The sequence below is a fragment of the Talpa occidentalis genome, unplaced genomic scaffold, assembly GCF_014898055.3.
Source record: "Talpa occidentalis isolate TD23 unplaced genomic scaffold, MPIMG_talOcc4v2.1 talOcc4.6, whole genome shotgun sequence".
Classification (NCBI taxonomy): domain Eukaryota; kingdom Metazoa; phylum Chordata; class Mammalia; order Eulipotyphla; family Talpidae; genus Talpa; species Talpa occidentalis.
This window is the reverse complement of record NW_023604972.1, coordinates 44,961,846-44,985,254: the sequence shown is the minus strand read 5'-3', so window position 1 is coordinate 44,985,254 and position 23,409 is coordinate 44,961,846. Positions and strand designations below refer to the sequence as shown.

Genomic DNA, 23,409 nt, shown 5'->3' with positions numbered 1-23,409 from the left:
TTCAGTCAGTCTGCCTGTACTGATCCCCGCTCTGTCTCTGGTGAATCCTTTCTATCCCCCTCCCCAATGCCTCTGGCCTGTACCCCAGCTCTTGTATAAATAAAATCTTTTTTAAAAAAAGAATGAAGAACAACAAAAATGCAGCTCGGAACCATCTGGGTTGCAATGAACTCAGGGAAAGCCAATTCTGAAAAATAACATTCTTTTGCCTTCTGAAATATTCCACTAAGTATCTAAGCCAAAGCCTTTTGGTCTTCAGAATGGAGAATCATGCAGATTTTTGCCTATTAGATATGGCAAGGCTTAGCAAAAGAATTGAAACTGTCTGTAGTTTTTATGTATGTCTTAAGTTCAGACAATGAAAGTGTTTCATATTTTAAGTAATACTTATATTTACTTGAAATATCACAATGTATAAATAGAAAATATATTAAGGTAGAAGTGATTTAACATGCCAGTTGCAGTTTTAAAAAAAATTCATGAATATATCAGGATTCTAGTTTCCATGAATTCTTAGTGAGTTTTGTGTCTAGAAATATTTTAAACATATTAAGTTATTACTTTGCAAAAGTTGGTAGGAAGCTGCAACATGCATTCTGCTTCAGAACAATCTTGGAGAATGAATACTGACCAAGAATCATTTTTTAAAGTCATTTTTAGAAAAGTGAATAGCATTTTCAACTTTATATTGAGCATATTAATACTTTCAAAATATTTAAAGATCACATTTTCTGTTTCAAATCAGATATATAAATGTGATGCTAATGAAATTAATTTTTGATGGCATAATAAACTTGTAGTTCATTAAAATAAAAAGCACAAAGGGTTCGTCCCTGCCACATAACGTGATCCCACACAATAACATCCCAACTCCAGCATTTCACATAAACTCTGCATGACCTTCTGGCCCCTGTGGATCCTTGCAAGTCTCATCTGCCATTTGTGGCTTTTCTTTTTCTAAATCTGGTAATTTTAAAATATAATCACGAGTCTTGTTATTTTCCAAGCAGTCAAAATATCCCACTACTTGAAGTACCTTTTTTTGGTACACACACCTCTCCCCCCATGTTTAGTCACCTCTCCAGTCCCCTCCCATGCTTCGTTCTTGAATGCCCTTCTCCCTCGTCCTGACACAGCCCGACACACCGATTAGTTCACTGTAAAATGTGCACAATACACATGTCGGAGCATTTTGGTAAATAACAAAGATAATACAGCACTATGTTAGAAAAGGTAGTCTATAACTGGAACATAAAAAGTGTTCAATAAATGGTACTGTTTGTTATTTCCTGTGAGGATGAATCCAACATTCCTTCCTTCCTATTCTCAGTCTAAAAATACTTTTGCCACACAATCCTCAGAGTGACAGGGTGATAATAAAGTGAGGGGAAAGCAGTTTAAATTAAGATGGGGAGGAAAAAGTAGCAAGTAATTTGCCGCATGGCTACTGCAAAGCATGTTATGTCTACACACACACACCCCCAAAAAAACTCTAAGATGTTCAGCTAAATTTGTCATGGCAACCTGGTACTTGTAAAGGTGTTTATATATATATATCACTCTTTGGGATAAATATAAACAGACCAGTGCAAGGTGGTCTCACTTCCAATCATAAGGCCCATTAATGGGGGGCAGGGAGGGGAATGGGAGCTGCATCACTGAGGCAGGAGGAATATGCCAGGTAGTGTGCTATGAAGGAGGTGTTTAAATGGGACAGTCTTGGGTGGGAAGCATGTGTTACTACAGTGGCTCATCAGCATGTCGGCCATGTGCTGAGAGCCCACAGAGCTGGGGAGGGGATGGTCAGGAGAGAAATACTAAAATGGTGGAGGTGCTTCTAAAACCCTAAATCCTCCTGCTCCATTCTTCCCTGTTCTCATTGTCCATACCCTGTGGTCTCATTCCAACACATAAGCAAGAGGGCTGAGCATACATACATACTACAGAATAAATGACATGGAATCACAAAAAAAAGATTCTCTTGGAGTCGATGACCACTCAGAACCCTTACATTCCAGGCTCAGCACAAGGTGGGCTTTACCAGACAGCTGTTTTGCAGCAGGCAGCCCTGAGCTGTAAGCACAGTCGCAGGAAGCTCTCTGGGACCGAAAAAGTGGAATGGCAAGAACTTTCTCCCCTGCAGGCACAGCTGAGCTGAGAGCTCCAGGGCATTTAAAACTTCTGCAAGAGTAAATTCCAACTCTCAAGCTATTCACTAGGGTCTTGCAAAGAGTTGGGAATCAAAAGGTTAACATTACCTTTTCTCAGAAGTGTCTTTTGACACTCTTGCTTTCCTTGAACAAAGTTTCTAGATTTACTAGTTTTCCTTCTGACACAAATCATGAAATGAAAATCAGGAACTGTTGGTATTTCTTGCTCAGCTCTGAGAACAGTGTCAGCTCCCTGTGCGGAGTCAGAGGCAGGGGCCTGGGTTCTCCTTCCATTTATGAGATTTTTAGGAAGTAATTTAATTCCTCTAACCATCATATTTATCATTCTGTACAAATGGAAATGCCTGAAGAGCTGTGAGGAAACTGCTCACAGTGCGACCTAAGTCCAGAGTCCACTGACGGTGTGAGTGAGGTTAGTGACATGACAGCCCCTTCCCACCTGGGGCAAGGGACCAATGACCCCGTGAGCGCCTTATCTTTCCGGGTAGAGCAGAGCAAAGGCCCCTCTTCTCCCATTACCTTCTTTTCATTGACATCTGCCTGCTCCTCTTCCTCATTTGCCACTTCCGGCATCTCTTTGATTTTGTTCAGAAGCTCAGCCTTGGGGGCAGACACGCTGTAGTAGGCCGGGCAGTTGACCAACATGCCCAGTGTTTCCTTGTCTTCACTCCTGGATCATAAAGAACAAAAAATACAGTCACTCTGCACACATCTGAAGCATCTTTTCATAATAGGCCTGCACACAGGAGATGTACACAAAATTCCATTCAATTTTTTTCTTGGAAATTATGAGTTAATGAATATTGACTAACAAGTGATTACTCTGTGCAGGGCTCTGGAAGCCAGGTAACCTGGGGATGAGGCAGCAATGGAAGGCAGAGTGGGAGCAGACTGCACACTGGGCAGGTGACTCTGGGTAGCTCATTTATCCTCTATTCATGTTTCTCCATTTATGATACTCTGATACTGACTCCCTAATTTCTCAGAAAGGCAATGGGGGCGTCATGCGTCAGTCAATGCGAAAGTCGCTTCCAGATGCTGCCCAAATCTCAGGCTTTAGGTTACTACCTACTGCTCCAGGGTCAGGCACTCTCTTCCTTGGACACTTATCAATTCTCCTACTCATTTAAGTCTGGTACCATATACACCTGAGAAATCTGGAGCTGTGGGTCAACAGTGAATAAATACAAGCGGCGAAATCTACTTGTTGATTAACCAGGGGGGTTTCAAGGCTGGAGAACAGACTAAGAATTGAGAAACTTAATATCTAGTGTTTTCTATTTTATTATAACTAAATTGCTTTTCACATTATGGGTCAGATCCTACCCACTGAATAAATGACCTTATGGGCATAAGTCAGGTTCTAGTGAAGAGGTATTTCAACTATTCTATTTTGTGAGAGTATTTGATTTCTAGCCCATCATCTTACGGTGGAATAAAGAATCCTGAAAATAATCATTTGTACTTCGTTTCCTGCTGGATTGAACTACTCCCCTAAGCAAAATAACTATATCTAACCCAGTTAATTGAAAAGTAAGACTACTTCCTGATATATGACCCTTTCCCTCCCATTCCAAAGATTCACTGCAGGCTTTTCAGGCATTGAGAACTCAACCTCCCAGCGGCTGTTTGTGGACAGTCTCAGGCACAACCGGCCAATGCTCATTTTCACCAGAAGATGGCACTTGCCATCCTTTTGAAATTTCTGAGGATCTCAGCTGCAAGAGCTCTGTGATCACCTCACCTCTAAATTAACTAGGAGAATTATGTTCTCAATGATCTAGACCTAGAAAAAGCTTTTCTAAGGATGTGTTTATAAATTACTTTGGTCTTACTGCAGTGAGGAATCAGAACAGAATGAAATGAACGGAGTTGCCTGGTTTTGATCAACCACAACCATGGTGACCTGCTCCAGCACACGCACAGAAACTCATCTTTGAGTCCCTCGTGGCACCCAGTTAATTGCCTGACACCTTCTGACATGCAGTAAAAATGTGTGCTAAATGCATGACCCTTAATAAGTCCCTTTACTTTGACTAGTTTTTGCCAAATCTGAAAAATCCGGGGACAGGCAAGGTTCAGACCTTTTAGGAGAGCCTCCATCACATCAAATCACTTTTAAGTACTATAAAGCTCTCCTTTCTCCTCTCTTTCCCACAAGTCAAAACACGGTGTTCCTGTTAGTAATTTAGTCAGGATCAGCTGGAAATTTCTAAAATGCAAGTCCAAATTTAGATGAAATGTCCTCTGTTTTTATTTAGTCTGGAAGCCACTAACTGCTGAGCCCCAGTCTGGCAATCCACAGAGTGTTCATTGAAAATGAAAAAGCAAATAAAAACCACTCTAAATCTTTCCCGTAGTGGTCTTTTAAGGGAAGTCAAATATGCAAGAAAACACTGCAGTCACGCAGGAGAAATCACAAGAATGGCACGTTGGACTGTGGGTGGGCACGCGGACGCAGGTCCCAGGTCTGTAAACACGGTGCTTGGGGAGTAGAGGCTCATTGACCCAACAAACACCCTGAAAGTGTGCTTCCCTTCAGGTCTTCCTTGATTTTGGGGATTTGAGCAAACATCCACCTTAATTCTTCAAAGGTAAATGTCAGTATAGTGCACCTCAGGGCACAGTGTAGATCTTTAGAGAACGTATGGGCACAGTGCGCAGTTCAGCTACAGATGCCATCCCTTGTGCATCTGTGACATGGTTGGGCACAGTTCTGATTTCCCTGTGCTTCAGTTTCAACTGTAAAATGGAGATAAAACTGGTAGCTAGTTCATAAGGTTCTTGTACAGATGAAATGTTTTATATAAGGGAATGAGTATAATGCTGGACACAAAAGACAAAAACAATAGATATTAATAGCAGTTGTTACTACGACTTCTGTTATTGGTCAAGTGCCTGGAAACTCGGGGTCTGGCTCACACCTACTCCTCAGAGCTATTCCCCTAAAGCTGAAATGGAATGTCATTCTCAGGTCAGAATCTTTGGAAGCAGGAAGAGAACAGATAACTATTCCTAGACTTATCTCCCCCTATGAACGGAGTGCAGGTGTCTCTTAGGGGACATTACCAGGGACTTACCTCTTGCCTTCATACCCTGGGCAGTCCACAGGTCTCTGAACGACCTTCCTCTTTATGCTGCTTTCCTTCTGCAAGTTAACATCTCGGGGAAACAAACCTTCCATCAGGTCCATGGTTGTCTTCCTTCTGGAGTCTGGATCCAAAATATTTGCCAGAGATTTGTCTTGGTGGACAATTTCCTTGGCCAGAGTCTCTGTTCTTTTGTCTTCCGAGGTTTTCTGAGAACCCAAGCTGGCATTCTTTTCTAAACCCTGAGTCCCATTGAGTGGATCATGGCCCAGGCTTGGAGTCTGGATGGGAAGTGACTTCCCTGGGGTTGGCTCCTTGACAAGAGACCCTGCAAGCTGAGGCGCAGCATCTGTGGTGGAAGATGGGTTGGTCTCTCTGAACTCTGGGCCCCTTACAGAAGTTTGGGATCTGGAGGCCAGTATCTGAGCACCATCCAAGTGGGCTGCATCAGCCATGGGCTTTTCCTTGGCAACTGTCACATTGGCAGATTTGCTGGAGCTGGTAGGGGTATTAACACAGAGAGAGAGGGGTTTAAGAGAAGAGTCAACAGAGGATGAAGATGAGAGGGCGAAGTTTTCTACATTAAGATTGTACCTTTCTATGTCGGAAGTGGGGCAAGATAGTCACATTTCTGAGGTTATTATCCCCCCTAAATTGTAGGTCTTAGGGGCCTTCAACTGAGCCCACTTGTTAATCAAGGGGAAGTTGTGTGAATTTTTAATGAGGATTATTTGTAGATTCCAGAGCTTTCTGAAAGATCCTGCTCAATAGTGGGCAGTGGTGGTAAATCACTCTTGTGGCATTTAGAGGAACTTACCACAAAGGTGATGTCAAGCAATACTTTTTTTTTTTTTTTTTTTTGGTGTTGTGAACAGTCACTTGCCCTGGGGAGCACTGTTGGGAAATGCTTCTTTCCCATTCTTCTGGCTTCCAACAAGAGTTTCTCCCTAAACATCACTGACCTTTGGTTCTCCTCTATTCCTCCCATGGACAAGGTCTGACCACATTCTTCCAATATTCTACCAGTAGTAGAAGTGGTATTTTTGTACTCTATATGTCTCCTTCTTGTCTTATTTCTTAATTGATTCACCATTCAGGCAGGAAGAGGGATGTTATTTTTTTGTACCCTTTGAACTTATGTCCATAGACGTGAGCTGTGTCTCTTGGATTTATTTAGGGTTTTATCTTCTCTCTCTCACCCCATGACTATTAGTATAACGACCACCCACAGTAAACAAATGAACCAGTTCCACCTGTCTCATGAGCTAAGCTTATGTAAGAATCCTCCACTCCAGACTGTGGGCCAAGAGGAGGATCGGAATGTGAAATCTCATATTATGGAGGGGAAAGCTTTTGCTCTGCAGATGAAGGCTCAGCCTACTCAGAGTCTGCCCACTCACCTGATCTGGGGCCCCCTGTAATCCTCGCTGTCCAGCTGGGCCTCATACAAAGCTTGGGGAGGAGGTGGAGGAAAGTCATCCACAGTATTCACCAGAGTTTCCTGGCTCGGTGGAGGTGGGGGTGGGGGAAGAGCTTCAAATGTGGGGCTGGAAGTGGCATTTGGGTGCAAGTCCTTCAGAAACACCTCATCATCATAGTCTTCCCTGGGTGGTGGGGAGGCCTGCAGGACCGATTCAGATATTCGGAGAGAGATCCTTCCTGGTGTGCTCAAGGCCCCAATAGGTGTCTCTGGCTCGGAAGTGCTGCTTGAACTTGGAAGATACTGCTGTTTCATAGAGTGCTTCTGGTTTGCAAACGCAGGCGCTGGGGATTCCTCGGGGAGGCTATCCTCTCTGACAGTGTGGGCCCACTTCACCCGAGTGGGTGGAGGCCGCTGAGGCAGGGAGAACCTCCTCCTTGCTTCTTCTATGCCATGGTCTGGGCTGTTGGGCTCAGGACCTCTTGGGCTGGGAGGTTGGGCCAGGCTGTGACTATTGCTTCTGTGGGTTACTGCAGGGGTGGGGGACAGAATAGGTTGTTGCCTCACTTCACCATCCCTTCCAGTTGGTGGATTGGCAGCAGCTGCTAAGCAGTAGCCAGAGGGAACAGGGGCAGGCAGAGCTGGGCTGAGTGGGGTTAGTGGTATAGCCCTGGTGTCTGTGAGCTGCCCTTGCATTCCTGTGGGCAGGGGCCGGGGGCAAGGTGTTTTGCTGGCTTCCCTCTGATGGTCCAGGGGTCCAGGACATTCGGGGTGAACTGAGGAACCACCAGCTGCTTTGCAGCCTAAACCACCGAGGGCTGGCATGGTGCTTGAGCAATAGCGAGGGCTGGGATGGTGCTTGAGCAAAGGCGTTTCTTCTCGGCCTCTTTCTGAACAACTGAATGACCTGCAGGAAGATGCAAACATAGTTCTGAAGAAAGGAGCACATGCAAAGCACAAGGATCATTTCATGGGAATGAAATGCATTTGATGGGCAGAACCCCACACTCTGCACACTGCCTCCCTCTGGCTGCTCACACACGCAGTGAAGTTTAAATTAAATACCAGTCAGGCGTAAATTCCTACAGGAAAATGTCACGTGGCAAGTCTGAGGTCATAAGGCATTTCCTTTTATTAGCCATCTCTGACCACCTACCTCCCACACAGAGTGGCTTCTGAGGGCAGGCTCAGGATATAGGGACAAGTAGGTACTTTCTCCTGCTCTTTTAGGACTACTTTGAGAACCAGCCTCTGACTCTGGGGAGAAAGAATGCTGCCTCCTCTCCCAGTGTGATCCCCTGGGGGAGGTCTGTTTGGAAAGCATTTGCGTGGGCTGCTGAATTTGAAGGTTTTATTTACAACTTTCTCTTAGTCTCCTAGTGTTTTCATTTCTTAAAATGGAAAGCAAAAAGTAGAGGGAGAGCATCACCGAAGAACTAATAAGCAGTCACCTCTGGAGAAAAAAATGGACAATAATGGGCAAACAGGGTGCATGTTAATTTAAATAGGTATCCTCTAGGCCCCAAAGACAAACCCAACAGTTTCTAATGCTTTTGTTATTGTGTCTTAGAAGGAGAACAAAAGAAAGAAAACAGAAATCTGTGGCACTGCTTTCCTGCCATGCAGGAGTTAATGTGAGGACAGAAATTCTCTAGCAAATCGCCACCAGTTATAAACTCCACATCTGTAGCTCCCCAACTAGTCTGCAAGTGAATCTGGAGCACAGATGGCACTTTTTCGTTTTATAGATCCCAATCTCAGGAAGCTGTGGCTCAGTCCAATTCAGAGTTTTGCATAGACCGGCCACAAAATCCTCTGTGCCAGACAAATCCTCCATGTCCAGGCAAATCCTTTCATACAGTATATGGAAGGAAAAGACCACAAAGAACCAAACTAACTCCCCTCGTGTCATTATTTTTTAAATTATAAATGTACGTGATTAAGGGCTCATTTTTCTTTTAGATGAAACACTTCTTCCCATGCCCTAGACCCCTTTCATTCAGAGATGGTTTCTTTACTAGGAACCTCCGAGTATCTAAGCTTGGCTGCTCTGTATTTCTTGGTGGGCTCCCAAATGGGTACACAGGAAGCCCAGGTGCAGGAGATTCACTGGGGGTTCTTTTACTTCCATGTCTTGCTCATTTTGGCATCGTTGGCACCCAGCACAAAGTCGCTCTTAGTAAATGTCTGTTGAACAAACAATGTCTCTTCTGCCTAACAGCTCTTTAGAGACATAGGACATGAGCTATTTTTAAACTCTGCATCCTCACAAATAGGAGATGGAGTCAACTGGAATCTGATGTTTTAGTGACTAGTTTGAGTACCTTTAGTTTACTTTAAGGCTCTGTATTTACTGAGACATCATTAAAACACAACAAAATAGTACAACACTTACTCTTTAAATATCTAGCCCAATATACTTTGACATGATGATTTTATTTTATCAATTTGTAGAAATTTTGTACAATCTTATCAGTTTGTAGAAACTGTATTTTTGAAGGCAATGTTTTAGTTAAATGCTTAGTTGGGTTAAGAATGCTTCTCCTTAGTGATTATATTTTCCAAGAACAAAGAATAGGGCAATAAAGATTTTGTTTGAGTCCCTTTTATAATACAGTGTGAGAGGCATATGCTTGTTGACTATTTATATTTGGAGAAAAATCTACTCACATCCTTCTTGTAATCGAGTTATTTGATTTTTTGTTGTTCAGTTCAGTCTCATCTTTGATTTCAAACCAGTAGTCTTTCAGCAGCACTTAGTTCATTGTTAAATTTTCCCTGTCTCTAGCTTTTCATTAATGAATCCAAACTAACCAAAGTCCTCAGTCTCACTTTGAATACTTCCTTTACTTTAGGCATAACTACAGGAGCAAGAGCACAAATTGTGGAAGGATGCACATGTCAGTAAAGTTATAGAACTTAATACCCACTTCCTAGTCGCACTGATTGCTTCTAAGTGCCTGTATTAAGTTATTAAGAAAGTGAATGTAGAAATTATAGCAATGATTGAAATATTTAAAAATTAAGGAAAAATAGAAAAACTGGTTTGAAAATACATGAAAGGTAAATATGATAGCATATATAGAAAATCCTAAAGACTCCACCAAAACCTATGGAATAAATGAATTCAATGAAGTTGTAGGATACAAAATCAATATACAAAAATCATTGCATTTCTATACCCTAGGAACAAATGTGCAAAAAAAAGAAATTAAAAAAAAATCCTTTTACAATTGTATCAAAAAGAATAAAATACTGAGGAATAAGTTTAACCAAGGTGGTAAAAATGATAAGACTCTGATGAAAGAAATTGGAAGATAACACATATAATGACATATAATGTCTTTCCATCAAGCACTGGATTATTATTTTTAAAATGTCCATACCCAAAGAATTTACAGAATCAATGCAACCCCTATAAAAATTCCAATGGAATCTTTCACAGAACTACAACACAATTCTAAAATTTGTATGAAACCACTAAAGACTATGAATGGTCAAAGTTATCTTGAGAAAGGATAAAATTGCAGGCATCGTAATTCCTGGCTTCAAACTACATTACAAAGCTATAGTAATCAAAACAAGTATATTGGCATAAAAACACTCAGAACAGAACAGAAAGCCCAGAATAAACCTAAGCATCTATTATGTCAATTAATTTAGGGCAAAGGACACAAGAATAAACAATGGGAAATAGTTCTTCAATAAACGGTATTGGGAAAAATGAATAGCCATATGTAAAAGAATGAAATTTGACTATCTTACACAATGCTCCCAAATCTACTCAAAATGGATTAAAAGACTTGAATGTAAGGCCTGAAACCATAAAATTTCTAGAAGAAAACAAGTGGTAAGTAATTATTTTCTGGATATGACACCAAAAGCAAAGGAACAAAAGCAAAAATAAACAAGTGAGACCAAATTAAGGTCCATGCAAATAATTCAAAAATTGAAATTCTATAAAATGATCTATTACATTTTTCTATTTAAGAGAAATTATTTTGATGGCAATCTCTAAAAAAATGACTTTCTCTCCCTAAGTGCCAAAAAAATTATGAGACTGGAGCTTTATTTTTTGCTTGGGTGCTTTCTGTGGTTTGCTTGCTTTGTGAGGTTGTTCATGAAAGGCTATTCTTCCTCTAGTGCTTCAGTCACCAGACCCGATTCCCTGTGCACAGAACTGGTAGAGAGCAGCCACACAAGAGGGGCCCCACGTGTAAGAGTCACAGGACACACCTGTGAATAATATGGACATTAGCTGATGCTAAAACAGCTCACATTCAAAACCTATCTTGAGTAAGTATTGTTCTTAAAGTCATCAGTAAATGAAAAATAAAAGTTCTCGACAGCCTAGACAAATTGAAAAAGCAGCACATAATAATGTGAAATATCACAACAGCACATTTCAATTTCTTGTAGAAGGAACAAAAGCAACTAAGTCCCACAGCATTCCTAAAGGGAGTGGCATCGTAAATACACATACCTAGATCCGGGGTCAGCCAAACAACATGGATCCTTCAGAAAACCAAAGCCATTGTCTTCCCCTAAAAGCACATCCTTGAAACATAAGAAAGGCAGAACATTAATACCAACAAATAGGCATTTAAATTTACCAAGGAGGGGCCTCCCCAGTGGCTCAGTGGTTGAGCGCTAGGTTGTGAAGCTGCCCAGAGCCTCTGCAGCGCCGGTTTGATCCCCGGCTGCTCCCCGGAGACCTCTCCTGCCGCCCGCTGCTCCCCTCGGCAGTGTACTTCGGTCCTTCTGCCTGCTCTGCTCCCCGCTCTGGCTCTGGTGAATTCTCTCACCCTCCCGCGCTTCTGACTGTACCCAGTGCTTGTATAAATAAATAAATAAATCCTTTTAAAAAAATGAGTAAGGAAACTTCCTAGAAACCTTTAAAAAAAAATAATAAATTTACCAAGGGGTAGGGAGGATAACAAATATGTATTGGAGGTCTATACTTTATTGTCAGGTACCACATGGTACTCTTACATATGATCTTGTTTCATTCTCAAAGTCTCAGGAAGTACTGTTAACCCCTCTGCATCGATGAGAAAGTCCCAAAGAGGTTACTAGGTCACTAGTGGCAGAGGTAGTTAGTCTCACTGGTGTCTCTTCTCACAGGACATCTTCTAGGCAGTAAGTCTCATAACAATTATCTCCATGGTTCAAAACAATACTATACTTAAAATAAAGTGAAAATTAATTCAAAAGACCAAGCTTCTAAAACAGCAACAAGGGACTATGGGAGATGGTGGGAAAAGCAGAGACTACTGAATATAGCAAAATTTCAAATGTTCTGAGTTATAATGAAAGAAGATATGAATTTGACTTGTAATCAGGTTGAAATATAGTCCCTCTGGGAAAAACATTTCCCTCACATGTGATATTAACAACTCGGACTCCTCAGGGTAATCATTATTTTTTTTAAATAAGGGTGTGTGTGTGCACGTACGTGCGTGTGTGCCTGTCCTGAAAGAGTCTTAGTTCAATTTTTGATAATGTGAAATTTGGGCCATGTGAGCAGATCCCTAATAAAAGACAATGATGATTAGTGACAATAATACAGTTGAATCTCAATTACTTATGACAATAGGAGATACGAAAACAGGAAATACATGTAGCTATAAAAAAACCCTATACTTAATTTCAGCAACGTATTCCACCACTTACTGCTTTCCATTCCTTTCTCTCTTTCTTTTTTTTGTTTAATATTTATTTATTTATGAATACAAGAACTTGGGTACAGGCCAGAGGTGCAGGGGGTGAGAGGATTCACTAGAGACAGAGTGGGAAACAGAACAGGCAGATTGACTGAAATACACTGCTGAGGGGAGCAGTGGGCGAGTCAGGAGAGGTCTGCTGCACCATGTCGGTTGCTCCTTGGCCGGGGATTGAACTCATGCTGCAGTGGCTGCGGACAGCTTCATAGGTTGCGTCTTAACCCCTTGCACCACCAGGGAGGACCCTTCCTTTCTCTTTTCTTCCCCATACTCTACCTACCCCAGTCAGCAGTGGAGGTAATGCAAAGAGCCAAAGGTGGCAGTAGAGCCCAAGAAGAAACAAAAACATGATTATTAGTAATTGCAGCTATCCCTTTTTGGGTGTTTATTATGTGCCAGACACTGAGAAGTAACCTGCAATCCTCAAATTATGTGCCTGGAGTTGCTGTAGGCATCTCACATTTCTTCTGTAATTTAATCTCTACAACAGTGCAGAGAGGGAAAGTGATTACAGCTCAGAGAAGTATCTTACCCACAGTTAAATAAGTGGGAGGAGCTAGGGTTCAAACCATAATTGCTTCAAAGCCCAAGATCTTTCTTTGGAATTTTAACAGGTAAGTGGTGGTTGGACTGGATGCAATCAGACTTCATTGTTTTGAGAAAAAGGAATCTCCTGTGTCCCTGATTTGCTCAAAGAGAATGGACTTCTCTCTGGGAAACCTTACAGTCATTTTAAAGTCTTTCCTCATTTTGTCCTTTCTGTTGACACATTCATTTTTGCCAATAATTAATTGGAAAGTTTTTAGGTCCCCCTTAAACTCCCAACCCAGTAATGTTTATATTTTCTCAGTCTATTATTTTCTTTGGATTCCACTATAAGCTTAAGTTGATAATTATGTGTGTGTAAAATAAGGAAATTAGACCCAGTAAGAGACTAGTGAGAAAATGCTCTAAATCTCCTGTCAATTGAAATACCATTTAGACACATGGAAAATGCCTTTTCGACCTAGTAAAAGCCCAAGGAAGGTAATTTTTCGTTGTATTTACTTGCTTTGATTTGAACATATATTCACTGTCAAAGATGAACTTATTTTCTATAAAATGGTACAAAGTGTGAAGTATTTATGGCAATTTTGGAAAAAGGAGTAGCTGGGAGAAATACCAGGTTTACAGTGATACCAATAGACACGCAAGTGTCTATTTGTTTTTTTGTTAATGATCTCTGACTTGATGACTGACTTCATAACATATCAGTTTTTATTTTTCATTAGGCACACTTAAAACTATAAACCTTAAGTTACTGAATCCCAACCCTTACTCTAGCTTTGGGTTCTCAGCTGTCCTGATATCTCTGTGACCACTGAAATATGAAGACAACTAGTTATTTACTTTGGAATAGTAAATGTATAAAAATACTTAAATATAAATAACAATAATCAATAAATGTTAAGATGAAGTCAATTCACTGGATGAAATTTTCATACATAAGATGTTTAACTCTTGCCTCCCTCCCACTACCCTAGTCTTTCTTAATTCAAAGAGGGATCTGAGTACTCAAGACAGTAAGGGGTCAAAACCTTGCTCCCACTACCCTGGCAAATTTCTTGTCCTTTCTGTGTCTCAGATTCCTCCTCTGCTACAGAGATAGAAATAGTATCTACCTCTTTGGACAGTTTTAAGGATTAATTTTACATTTATACAGCTGCACAATGACTGGCACACAGTACATATTTGATTATTATTATGTATTTGTAACTATACATTTTGTGGAAAGTTGATTCTGTTATTTATGCACCCCCCCTCCTTGCTAAAACGATTTACAAGCTGCATCCAACAATCAAGCCTATATCTCCAACACTGTGGGATTTCATGCATTGAACAATTTCCTCAGCAACTAAATAACCTGTCATACTGTCATTTGGTGAATGTGTTATAACTTAGAAAACAAGGTCTCTGAAAATACAGTGAGCACCAGAGAAACCTCTAACACAGTATTTGGGGGGAAAAATTCCCAACTAGGATTCTTACTTCAAGGATTTCTCTTTATAACCTCTGCGGTATTCTAGATCTATGTATTGAATAGGTGTAAATTTCTGTCTCCAAGACAGGACAGAAACATCTGGGTATTTTCTGCAGCTCTGTAAGGCCCACCTACTTAAAGTTTGTTTTCCAAGGTCTCATTGAGAGCAGAAAACAGGCGAGAATTTGATGTGCCCTTCAGCTCCATCACTAATACCCAATTGTTCTGCAACTTTATTTGCCTTCAAATGAAGACAAAGTAGTGGGAAGCTATGTGTTTCAGAGGATAGCAAGCCTGTCTGCTAACAACAAGCCCAGGTCTGCTGAGAATGAGTAGTCTCAGGCCCCAGGTAGACGAAGCGTTTTGCCATGACTATTTAGTCCCAAGAAAGATCAATTTTTATAAACCAAGGAACTGATTTCCATGTTGACTTGGTTTTGGGGGCAGAAACAGCCTTCACTATTGGACTTTTGTAAAGGAGCTGAGCCTTGTTAAATGGTTGTAAAATCCTGCTCTATTAGCATCTGGCTGGCAGGAACAAGTAGCATTTATTTCGGATGCCACGGACTGAGCCAGCACCATAAAAACTGACTCTATATTTTGGTTTACCTCAGGCAGAAGATCTCTAAATGGTCATTTAATTTCTGAGTCCTTCCTCTAGAGCAAAGATGAGAAAAATTCTTATTCAGTGCTTTCACTAGAGCTTATCACTAATGGTGTAAGTTCCTTATATTCAAGTGAAAACCACAAATATGTTGAAATAATAATCACAGTAATTATATGGAGACTTTGTTTTTAATTAGAGCTAAATAAAGTAGTTGAAGGATGTAGGCATTAGATGCACAGAGCAGACAGACCTTTCCATGGACCAGGTCTCAGGGCAGACAAGGCTTAAAGCTCAAGAACACGGTCGTGGCACAATTCCAACGGGGGGGGGGGGGAGCGGGGAAGATGATAACTCACTTTCAAAGTTTTTATGAGCAAAGCAGCACATAAAGTATTTCATTTTGAAGTATTGTCTCCCTTTAGTTTCATATTCCCCAAATTAATTAATATCAAATATGGTACCATTTTATTGACAAGAGTGCCTAAATAATGGTCTATAAATTGTCGTCCTTCTAAAAAGTTTTTCAAATAATATATTTAATTGGGATGTGGAAGGCTCTTTTCTCTATTCCACTAATTTGTTAGCTCTATTTCCCAGTTTATCAGGATTGAGAAATGTTTTATGGGGGAAGACAAAATAACATTGATAGCCATCCAACCAATTCCCAGGGAGAATAATGACATTTAGTGGGGAATAAACAACAGAAGATGGCTTGTTTTCACCTAAGCATTTCTATTTTCACTAAACATAAGGAGAGAAATAAATGTTTACTTTGCTATTCAGTAAGTTACCGAATCCCATCAAACACCTGTAATTGTACGTACATACACAGATCTTAAAAGTGTTTTAGTGGTAGGATAAGGAGTAGTAATTAGCTCTGTTCTTCATTCTGAAAATAGGAAAATGTCTATCGAATGCTCATGGAAGATTGCCTCTATAGATTTTCTTGTGGGCTTACATTGGGTAGGAAATATTTCTGAACAGAAAATACCCACGATGGTGAAATATTGTCTCTCCGAAAGCTCTGTGTGTGTGTTTCAGGAGCATACAAACTTCTCAGGCAGCAACAGCTGAATCTTTCTTTGTCTGAAGCTGTTTCCTCCAATACCACCCACACATATAACCCCAACCCTTTGTCAACATCCTGCCATGCTTTACAGCCTGGTTCAAATCACATCTCCTTCAAGAGAAACTTTCTCAGATCTGAAGTTAGAAGCAAAAGAATTTCCCTTTAACAGCATATTCACTTCTCACAAGCATTAGTTAATTTGAGAAGGGGCACGCACCGGAGGGTGCTCTCCCCGTGCTAACATCTATGTGAATTCCTAGTATCTGCAAATGTGGGAAGGGCAGCATGAACCAGGCTACTTATCTGCAGTGGAAGTGAAGCTTGAGGATGGGCTAAGAATTAGTCAGGGAATTAGGGCTAAGGATTAATAGACTCCTGAGAGTCAGTGCTCAGGTTCTATTTCTAGCTCTACCTGAAATTTCTAGGGGAAAGCACTTCACAATTTACAGTTTGGAGACTATCAGAAAATTCTTTCATATGAGAATTTGAACGGCTGATCCTACTATCTCATCTAGATAGTGCACAGAAGTGGCTCAGATGGGAGTCATAAAGCCATGGGTTTGAGGTAGAAAATATACTGCACAGGATTATTGTGAGGATTAATGAGATAATAAATGTAAAGCATACTTAGCTGAGGACCTGGAACTCAATAATCAACTATGATCTAAGGTAGTAATTTTGTCTATTTTGTAAATGCAAAAGTCCAAACAGAAACATACAGGTACAAAACTGAATCTTTATAATATAATTGACCCATAGTTTTTACTCCATGAATTAAAAAAGCAAAACAACAAAAAATGCACATACACATGTAGACATATGCATGTATACCAATGTAAATGTTTCTACCCATACAACTATCTATCTACCTACAGATAGGGAGATATGTAGATAATGGATATAGACGTATCTGTAAGGACATCTGACAGGGGCACTGAGAAAGAAAGAAAATACTCATAAAAACAAATGCTACTGTTTTACATGTAAAAGGAAAACTGATGGCCTGAGGTTAGGCATGCCCCACTAAAGCTTCCAGACCCCAATAGGATAGTACTAGGACCCACCTGCTACACTTACCTGGCGTTTCTTGTCCACAATAGGAGATGACCGTGACCTGACATGGACAGGGGCAGCCAAGACGTCTGAGCGCTCCAACAGGTCCTCTGCAGACATGGACTTCATGGACTTCCCATCTGCAGCCCCCCATGAGGAAGGCTCCACAGGGGTCCTGTCCACCCTCTGGGTGCCTTTTGGTCCACCATAGTTAGCTCTACTGTGCAGCTCCCTCGGGGCTTGGTCCCCTCGTCGCCATTCCCCTAGACGACCACCAGCAAAAGAGCTGCTGCGATCTCGGGGGGTCTGCAGGAGATCCCCCCATTCCCCATTGCGGCCACCACTAGGGGAGCCTCCCTGCGGGTCTGCAGGCTGGGCTCCCTCAGTGAGCAGAGGCTGGAGGCAGGGGCGAGGCCAGGGCCCTCCGTCACCATAGGGCCAGGCTGGAAGTAGGTGCTCTGGGCGCGCTCACGCAGGGGCCCCAGCTCCTGGAGGCTACAGCCTGAGGCAGAAGGCCGCTTGCCGGTCTTGCGCTGAATGTAGTCGGCCAGGGCACTCTGCTGGAACTGCTTCAGCTCTGGCCCAGACAGGCTGAGTGTAGAGGAGGCCTTGCCTTCGTGTTCGAAGATGCGTCGCCGGTCGGCCACTGTATTCTCCAGGAAACGCAGCCCCTTCCTCTGCGAGCCTACAGGGGCCAGCTCGGCCTCCTCGGAGACGCCCACCTCATTCATCTTCTCCGGCTCCGAGTAGGAGCGTTTCTTCTGCTCTGGGGTCAGACGCCGGCGCGGCCCCTTCCGGGCAGTGGAAAGCACTGGCCGGCCTCCGGGGTCCGCCTCGGCTGGAGTCACACTGTGGCGCTCGCGGGGCGTGTGCGGGGAGGCAGAGGCCGGTGCCTCCAGGCTCCGCAGCCCCACATGGGCTGAGGCGGGCCGTGGCCGCCAGGGCTTGGAAGCCGAGGATACTCCAGGTTCCAGGTCCCGGCGTCGAAAGGAGGTGGCCCCCAGGACGCGGGACTGCGCGTCCTTAATGCTGTTCCGGTAGGCGCGGCTGAAGGGAGCTTCCTGCACTGGTGACTCGGGCATGCAGAGCCTGTCGTCCTGCCACAGGGCCTCCCTCTCCCCCTGGCTGAAGAGCTGAAAGGTGCTCTGGCTGCGGAGCAGGCGAGCGACCTGCCTCTGGGGCTCACTGCCTTGGAGAGTGGGGCCTCGGCCTCCCTCCACTTCTCTCTTCAGCTGACCACATGGCTGCCAGGAAACCTCTTCCAAATTTGGCTCACCATTTTTGAAGTGCTGCTCCCCACTGCCTACAGTTTCAGTGGATTCGGAAAAATGGATATTGGCTTTTGTCTCCTCAAAGTCATTTCCAGAAGTAGAAGTTGGGAGTGTCCTGTTGGGCCTGTAGTGATGACCGAAGTTGGAGCTGCCCACATTTGGGGGTCTCTGGCTCCCTTGTTCTCGCTGTTCAATCTTGGACACCTTCTCCAGCACAGAGCAGTGGGGCTTCCCGTATTGAAAGCCCTGTAGAACCGAGGTCCCGCCTGAGCTGAGTCTCCTTCGGCCCAGACTAGATGTCTGCTGGTGGGGTGGGGAATGTGGCTCTTCAAATCTTGTATCTGAACTCTGGAAAGAGGCCAAGGCACTGGCTCTCCCCTCAGGCCTTGGGTAGGAAACCAGCCTGTCCAGATGACTCCTGTGATTAGGCACAACTTTCCTTCCAGCTTCCTCTCCCTTCAAACTGACTGCACAGGTGGGCGGGCCCTCCGTGTAGCTCTCCTGGGCTCCCTCTCCTGGCCCCAGGCAGCTCTGCCTTCTTAGGCTCTCAGGAATGTTCTGGAGAGAGAAGAAGGTGGACTTGGTCCTGCCAAAGTTGCTTGACTGGCTCTGGCCTAAGTCTTCTCTCTCCAGCCTCTGCCGGAGGTTGGCATTGTGGTCTTCCTGGAAATCACCCTCCCAAGGTTCTGAGGGTCTGGAAGGTCTCTTCTCTTCACCCTCTTGCCAAGCCTGTGCCTGAGGAGAACTGAGGCCGTGGTGATTAGAATATGGTTTGTTGCTGTGGGTGCTCTTTCTTTCAGTGGGATGCAGGCTGCTGCCTTGGAGGGGTATGAGATGTCTCTTCAAGGTGGTATCTTCTTCACTTTCGGACACTGAAGGGAAATTAACTTTGTAGGGGGCACACTTGGCTGAAGTTTCAAGTTTTCTCTCTACTGGAGACACTGGGTCATGTTCTAATGGCTGGTAGAAGGCAAACCCAGATCTGCTAGATCCATTTTGGTTCCCATTCTCATCCAGGCTAGCCATCTTGTCGAAAGCTCCCTGAGGGGCTGTATATCCACTCTCCTTGGCCAGAGCAGGATAGAGTGTACCATTACTATTCACGGAGGACTGGGGTACCTGGGCAAAGTGTGGCTCCAGAGAAGGTACTGGGTAGATTCCAGTTGGCAGCAGAGGTTGGCCAGGTTGGGCCTTCTGGGTATAATTATGTTTGGGCTTCACTGGAGGGCTATTCTCTGGACTCTTCTCGAGTACTGTATGTAGCTGTTCCTCCACGAAGGAAGATTTCAGGGAGCCTGAAGAGTTTACCTGAGGCCGGCAGTACCGTTTCTGATCAAGGCTAGACCAAGAGCTTGGTCGTTCTCGGTGCCGAAAGGCTGCATAACTGTCACTCCGAGCTGGGGGCAGGGGTGCGCCCACTTTAGGAGGCAGGTTGTCAGTGGCTGTTTCCAAGGAACTGGGGCACTGCTGGTTGCAGGGTGGGGGTGGTGCTCCCTTACCCCGGGGAAAATTATGCCATTTGTCATAGCCTTCGCCATCTGCTGATGCCTGCGCCTCCCTACCTTGGAGAAGCAGGGCTGAAGAGTTCACTTCATATTCTGCTGAGACTCCCCTCCGGGGGTCATAGACTGTCTTGACATAGCGAATGTCTGCCTGCCTCATCCCTTCTAGGAGGCTACCTCGAGCAGAAGGGGCGTCCATGGAGCCTGAATGCTCCCGGCTGGAGATGCCAGGGGGTGGATACTCTACAATGCTAGAGCTGGTGGAGAAGGAGCTGTAAGCTGAGTCTCTCTTGTTATGGAGGTGGCTGAGCTGGTCGATGCTGCTGGTAGACTTGGCAGGGGAAAGCAGATGGCAGGGTGGGTATCCCCCACTGGGCTCCAGGCTCTCCATGCTCCCCTGGGAACTACACTGGTCAGGGCTCCGCCTCAGATAAGCATGGTCATAGTTGGAGAGGTCACTTGTAGAGGAGCTGGAAGAAACGGAGACGAAGCAGTTAGCACTGGTGACCATCCAGGCACAGGACCCAGCTTATAAATGAACTCTTGTGCAAGATGCTTGGTTTTTGGAAGGGTGGGTGAAAGGGCCATATTTGGGATTTGCTCAGCCTCCCTGTGTGTCGTCACTAGGAATAATTGCCCAACACAGTAACCTGTGTGCCTCCAATAAATCACCAGGCTTGTAAGGGGAGGGATGGGGAGCCCAGGGGAAGCCATGTGGCCTGGCACAGGCAGCACACTGGTGTGATTTGCTACGTGCTAGTAATGAGAGAGTGGGGGAGGAAAGGAGAGGAAGAGGAGGAAGAGTGACCGAGACAAATTTTGTGTCTCTTAGGGCTATTTGTGGGAAGAAGGGGAAAAGCTTAGTAAGAGACTAGGCATGTAAAAGGGTGAGGGAGACTTTGTGTGCACATGTATATGTTTTTAGTTAGTATCTTTCCTTTTTATGGAATTGAAGGCTACACTCTGGCAATCTTCCTAGAATCTCTACCAGAGACAATTTGTTTGTGGTGAAAAAGCTAAACAAAAGCAGAATGAGAGAGAGGGGGAGAAAAAGAGAGAGAGAAACAGTCAGAAACAGCCAATGAAAGAGGGAGGGAAGCTTTATTAAAAATTTGACTCATAGGAATCCTTCACCTATGGGTGACTTCTGAAGCAGTCTCCTTGCACACTTAAGAAAGTCTGACCTTCTCATTGATAAGCTCCTCCGCTGGTTTTCAGAACTTTGCCTGGAGGAGAGGGAATGACTTACTACTTGCATGGGCACTCCAGAAAGTTGCCTCAAAACAAACTTACTTATTATTTTTAATTATAAACTCAAAATATACTTCACCCAGCATAGTGGGGGAGGGAGGACATGAAAAAATGAGTAAGTGATTTAAAAATCAAATAGCAGTGTCTCTATTTCAAACATTTGTGATTCACTATTTTCTGAAAAAGGATAAATCACTAAGACTTCTTACCTAAGATTCCCATTTTTAACAAACAGGTATTTAAACACTATTAAAATACATGTAGATAGTATATATCTATATCTCATATAAGTAGGTATGGTGTCTTATAGACTGGGTATGTAAAATGCTTTATGGCTGGTCTATCTCTAATGTATATAATAGCAAGAGACTGGAAGGGCCACATACTGAGTCAAAACTAGTGCTAGAATTCAAGGAACAGAAGACTACCTTTTCAGCAATTCACCTCAAAAAGATAATTTTCCTCTATCAGAGAAAGTCTACTTACTGATTAGAAGACCCTGCTGTTGGAGGATTAGGTATAAATCCAAGGGAGAAAGGGAAGGAAGTACTCCTTCACCAACCAGATTAGGGAACTCAGTCCCAGTGCACAATAGCATGGCCCATGTTACCGTCCATTCATCACCCCTGCTCACCCTTCTTCAGTTCCCTCTAATGAAGAGGTTGTGTTACAAAATGCACTAGACATAGCTCATGTTGAAGCTAACTCCATATGACCCACTAATGCTTCCTTTTATTTTCTCTAACAGAAGATCAAGAGTTACTACTTCTGGAGAAATGGAGGCAGTACATCTATTTCTCCTTGAGTTGATTTTGCTCACCAATTCCATGTAGGCAACAGACACTACTTAATCTTCTTCCCAATTGCTAAGAATTTTAGCGGTCTTACACTGAGAGGATATACAACTCTAATATGGGAATACACACAAAAAAGTCAAAATGAATAACCTGATGGTTAACTGAAACATTCACTGTTGAGTGAGAGGAAATGTTATCACTAACACATCTCAAAACCAAATGCCCAAAAATAGATGACTGGATCAAGAAGATGTGGTACATATACACAATGGAATATTACTCAGCAATCAAAAAAGATAAACACATGCAGTTTGCAGCAACGTGGATGCAGCTAGAAGGGATCATGCTCAGTGAAATAAGTCTAAGTTAGAAAGAAAAAGAAAAATACTGGATGGTCTCACTCATAGCAGGAATTTAAAAAACCTAAATAAGGGACCAGGAAAAAGACTAATACAAAGTAAAAATCAAAATCAACAAGCAACTATAAACCAGAGACTCACTACTGGGGGGCGAGGGGAGAGGAAGGACTAGGGTCAAAATAAGGTGGGGTGCAATTGTATGGGGAGTATAACCAAAATGAAAATGCATACATTGTGCAAAAATGAAAAATGATGTAAGAATTATATAAAATAAAATATTAAAAATATATAGATGGTGTCCAGCTAGAAATACGTAATCACTGGAATACATATCTGTAACCAACAGCATACTGTAATCACCCTGCTTTATTTTCTTCAAAGCACTTACCACTGCTTGACATTACATCATATTCCTTTGGTTATATGAAAAAGACTAATTGTATCTATAATGTTAAGATCCTGAAGGAAGTATGACAAAATGCTTGTTGATATGGTAGTAGGTCCATATAGTCTTATACACCACTCTATTTTGTGCTTGAAAGGATTTTTTTAAATACTTAAAACACAGCAAAGAACACAAAACAAATGTATGCAAACATTTTCTAAAGTGTACTCCCAAAACATTAATTCCTTGGATGCTCAAATGTGTTTGGAAAACACTGGACAAAATAAGTCAAACAATTTTATTTACTGCAAGACTTGGAGTCATTAATAAACTTGTTTATGTGATGTTCAAGAAGGAAAAATATACTAAGCAGTGTTTTCTAAACTTACTTGACACCAAAAATTTTTTCCTTAAGAGTATCTGATAGATTATTAGAACACTCCTTGAGAAACAAATATAGAGTTGGAGATTTTTATTCAGTGTTATATCCTTAATTATTAGAAATCACATGAGACATATGAGTAGTGAATACATATTTGTTAGATGAACAAATCAATGAATAAGTACTGGTACTGTCTATTTTGATACTGTTATTTCAGCCTCTCACAAGGTGACTGGAGGATGTAGCTTTTCAAGACATCCTTTAATACTTTAGGATCACTGTGTGAGATTTCTGTAGGACAGCAAAAAGA

At 42.8% G+C, this 23,409-nt stretch overlaps 1 protein-coding gene across 1 annotated transcript in view; it reads right to left on the bottom strand.

Moving 5' to 3' along the window:
• SHROOM3 (shroom family member 3) overlaps positions 1-23,409 on the bottom strand; it is a 310,763-nt gene that overhangs the window by 15,923 nt on the left and 271,431 nt on the right. The window contains 6 exon segments of the mRNA XM_054688359.1: positions 2,691-2,841; positions 5,252-5,758; positions 6,661-7,587; positions 11,164-11,237; positions 17,177-17,479; positions 17,482-20,395. Coding sequence (XP_054544334.1) covers positions 2,691-2,841; positions 5,252-5,758; positions 6,661-7,587; positions 11,164-11,237; positions 17,177-17,479; positions 17,482-20,395 — 4,876 coding nt within the window.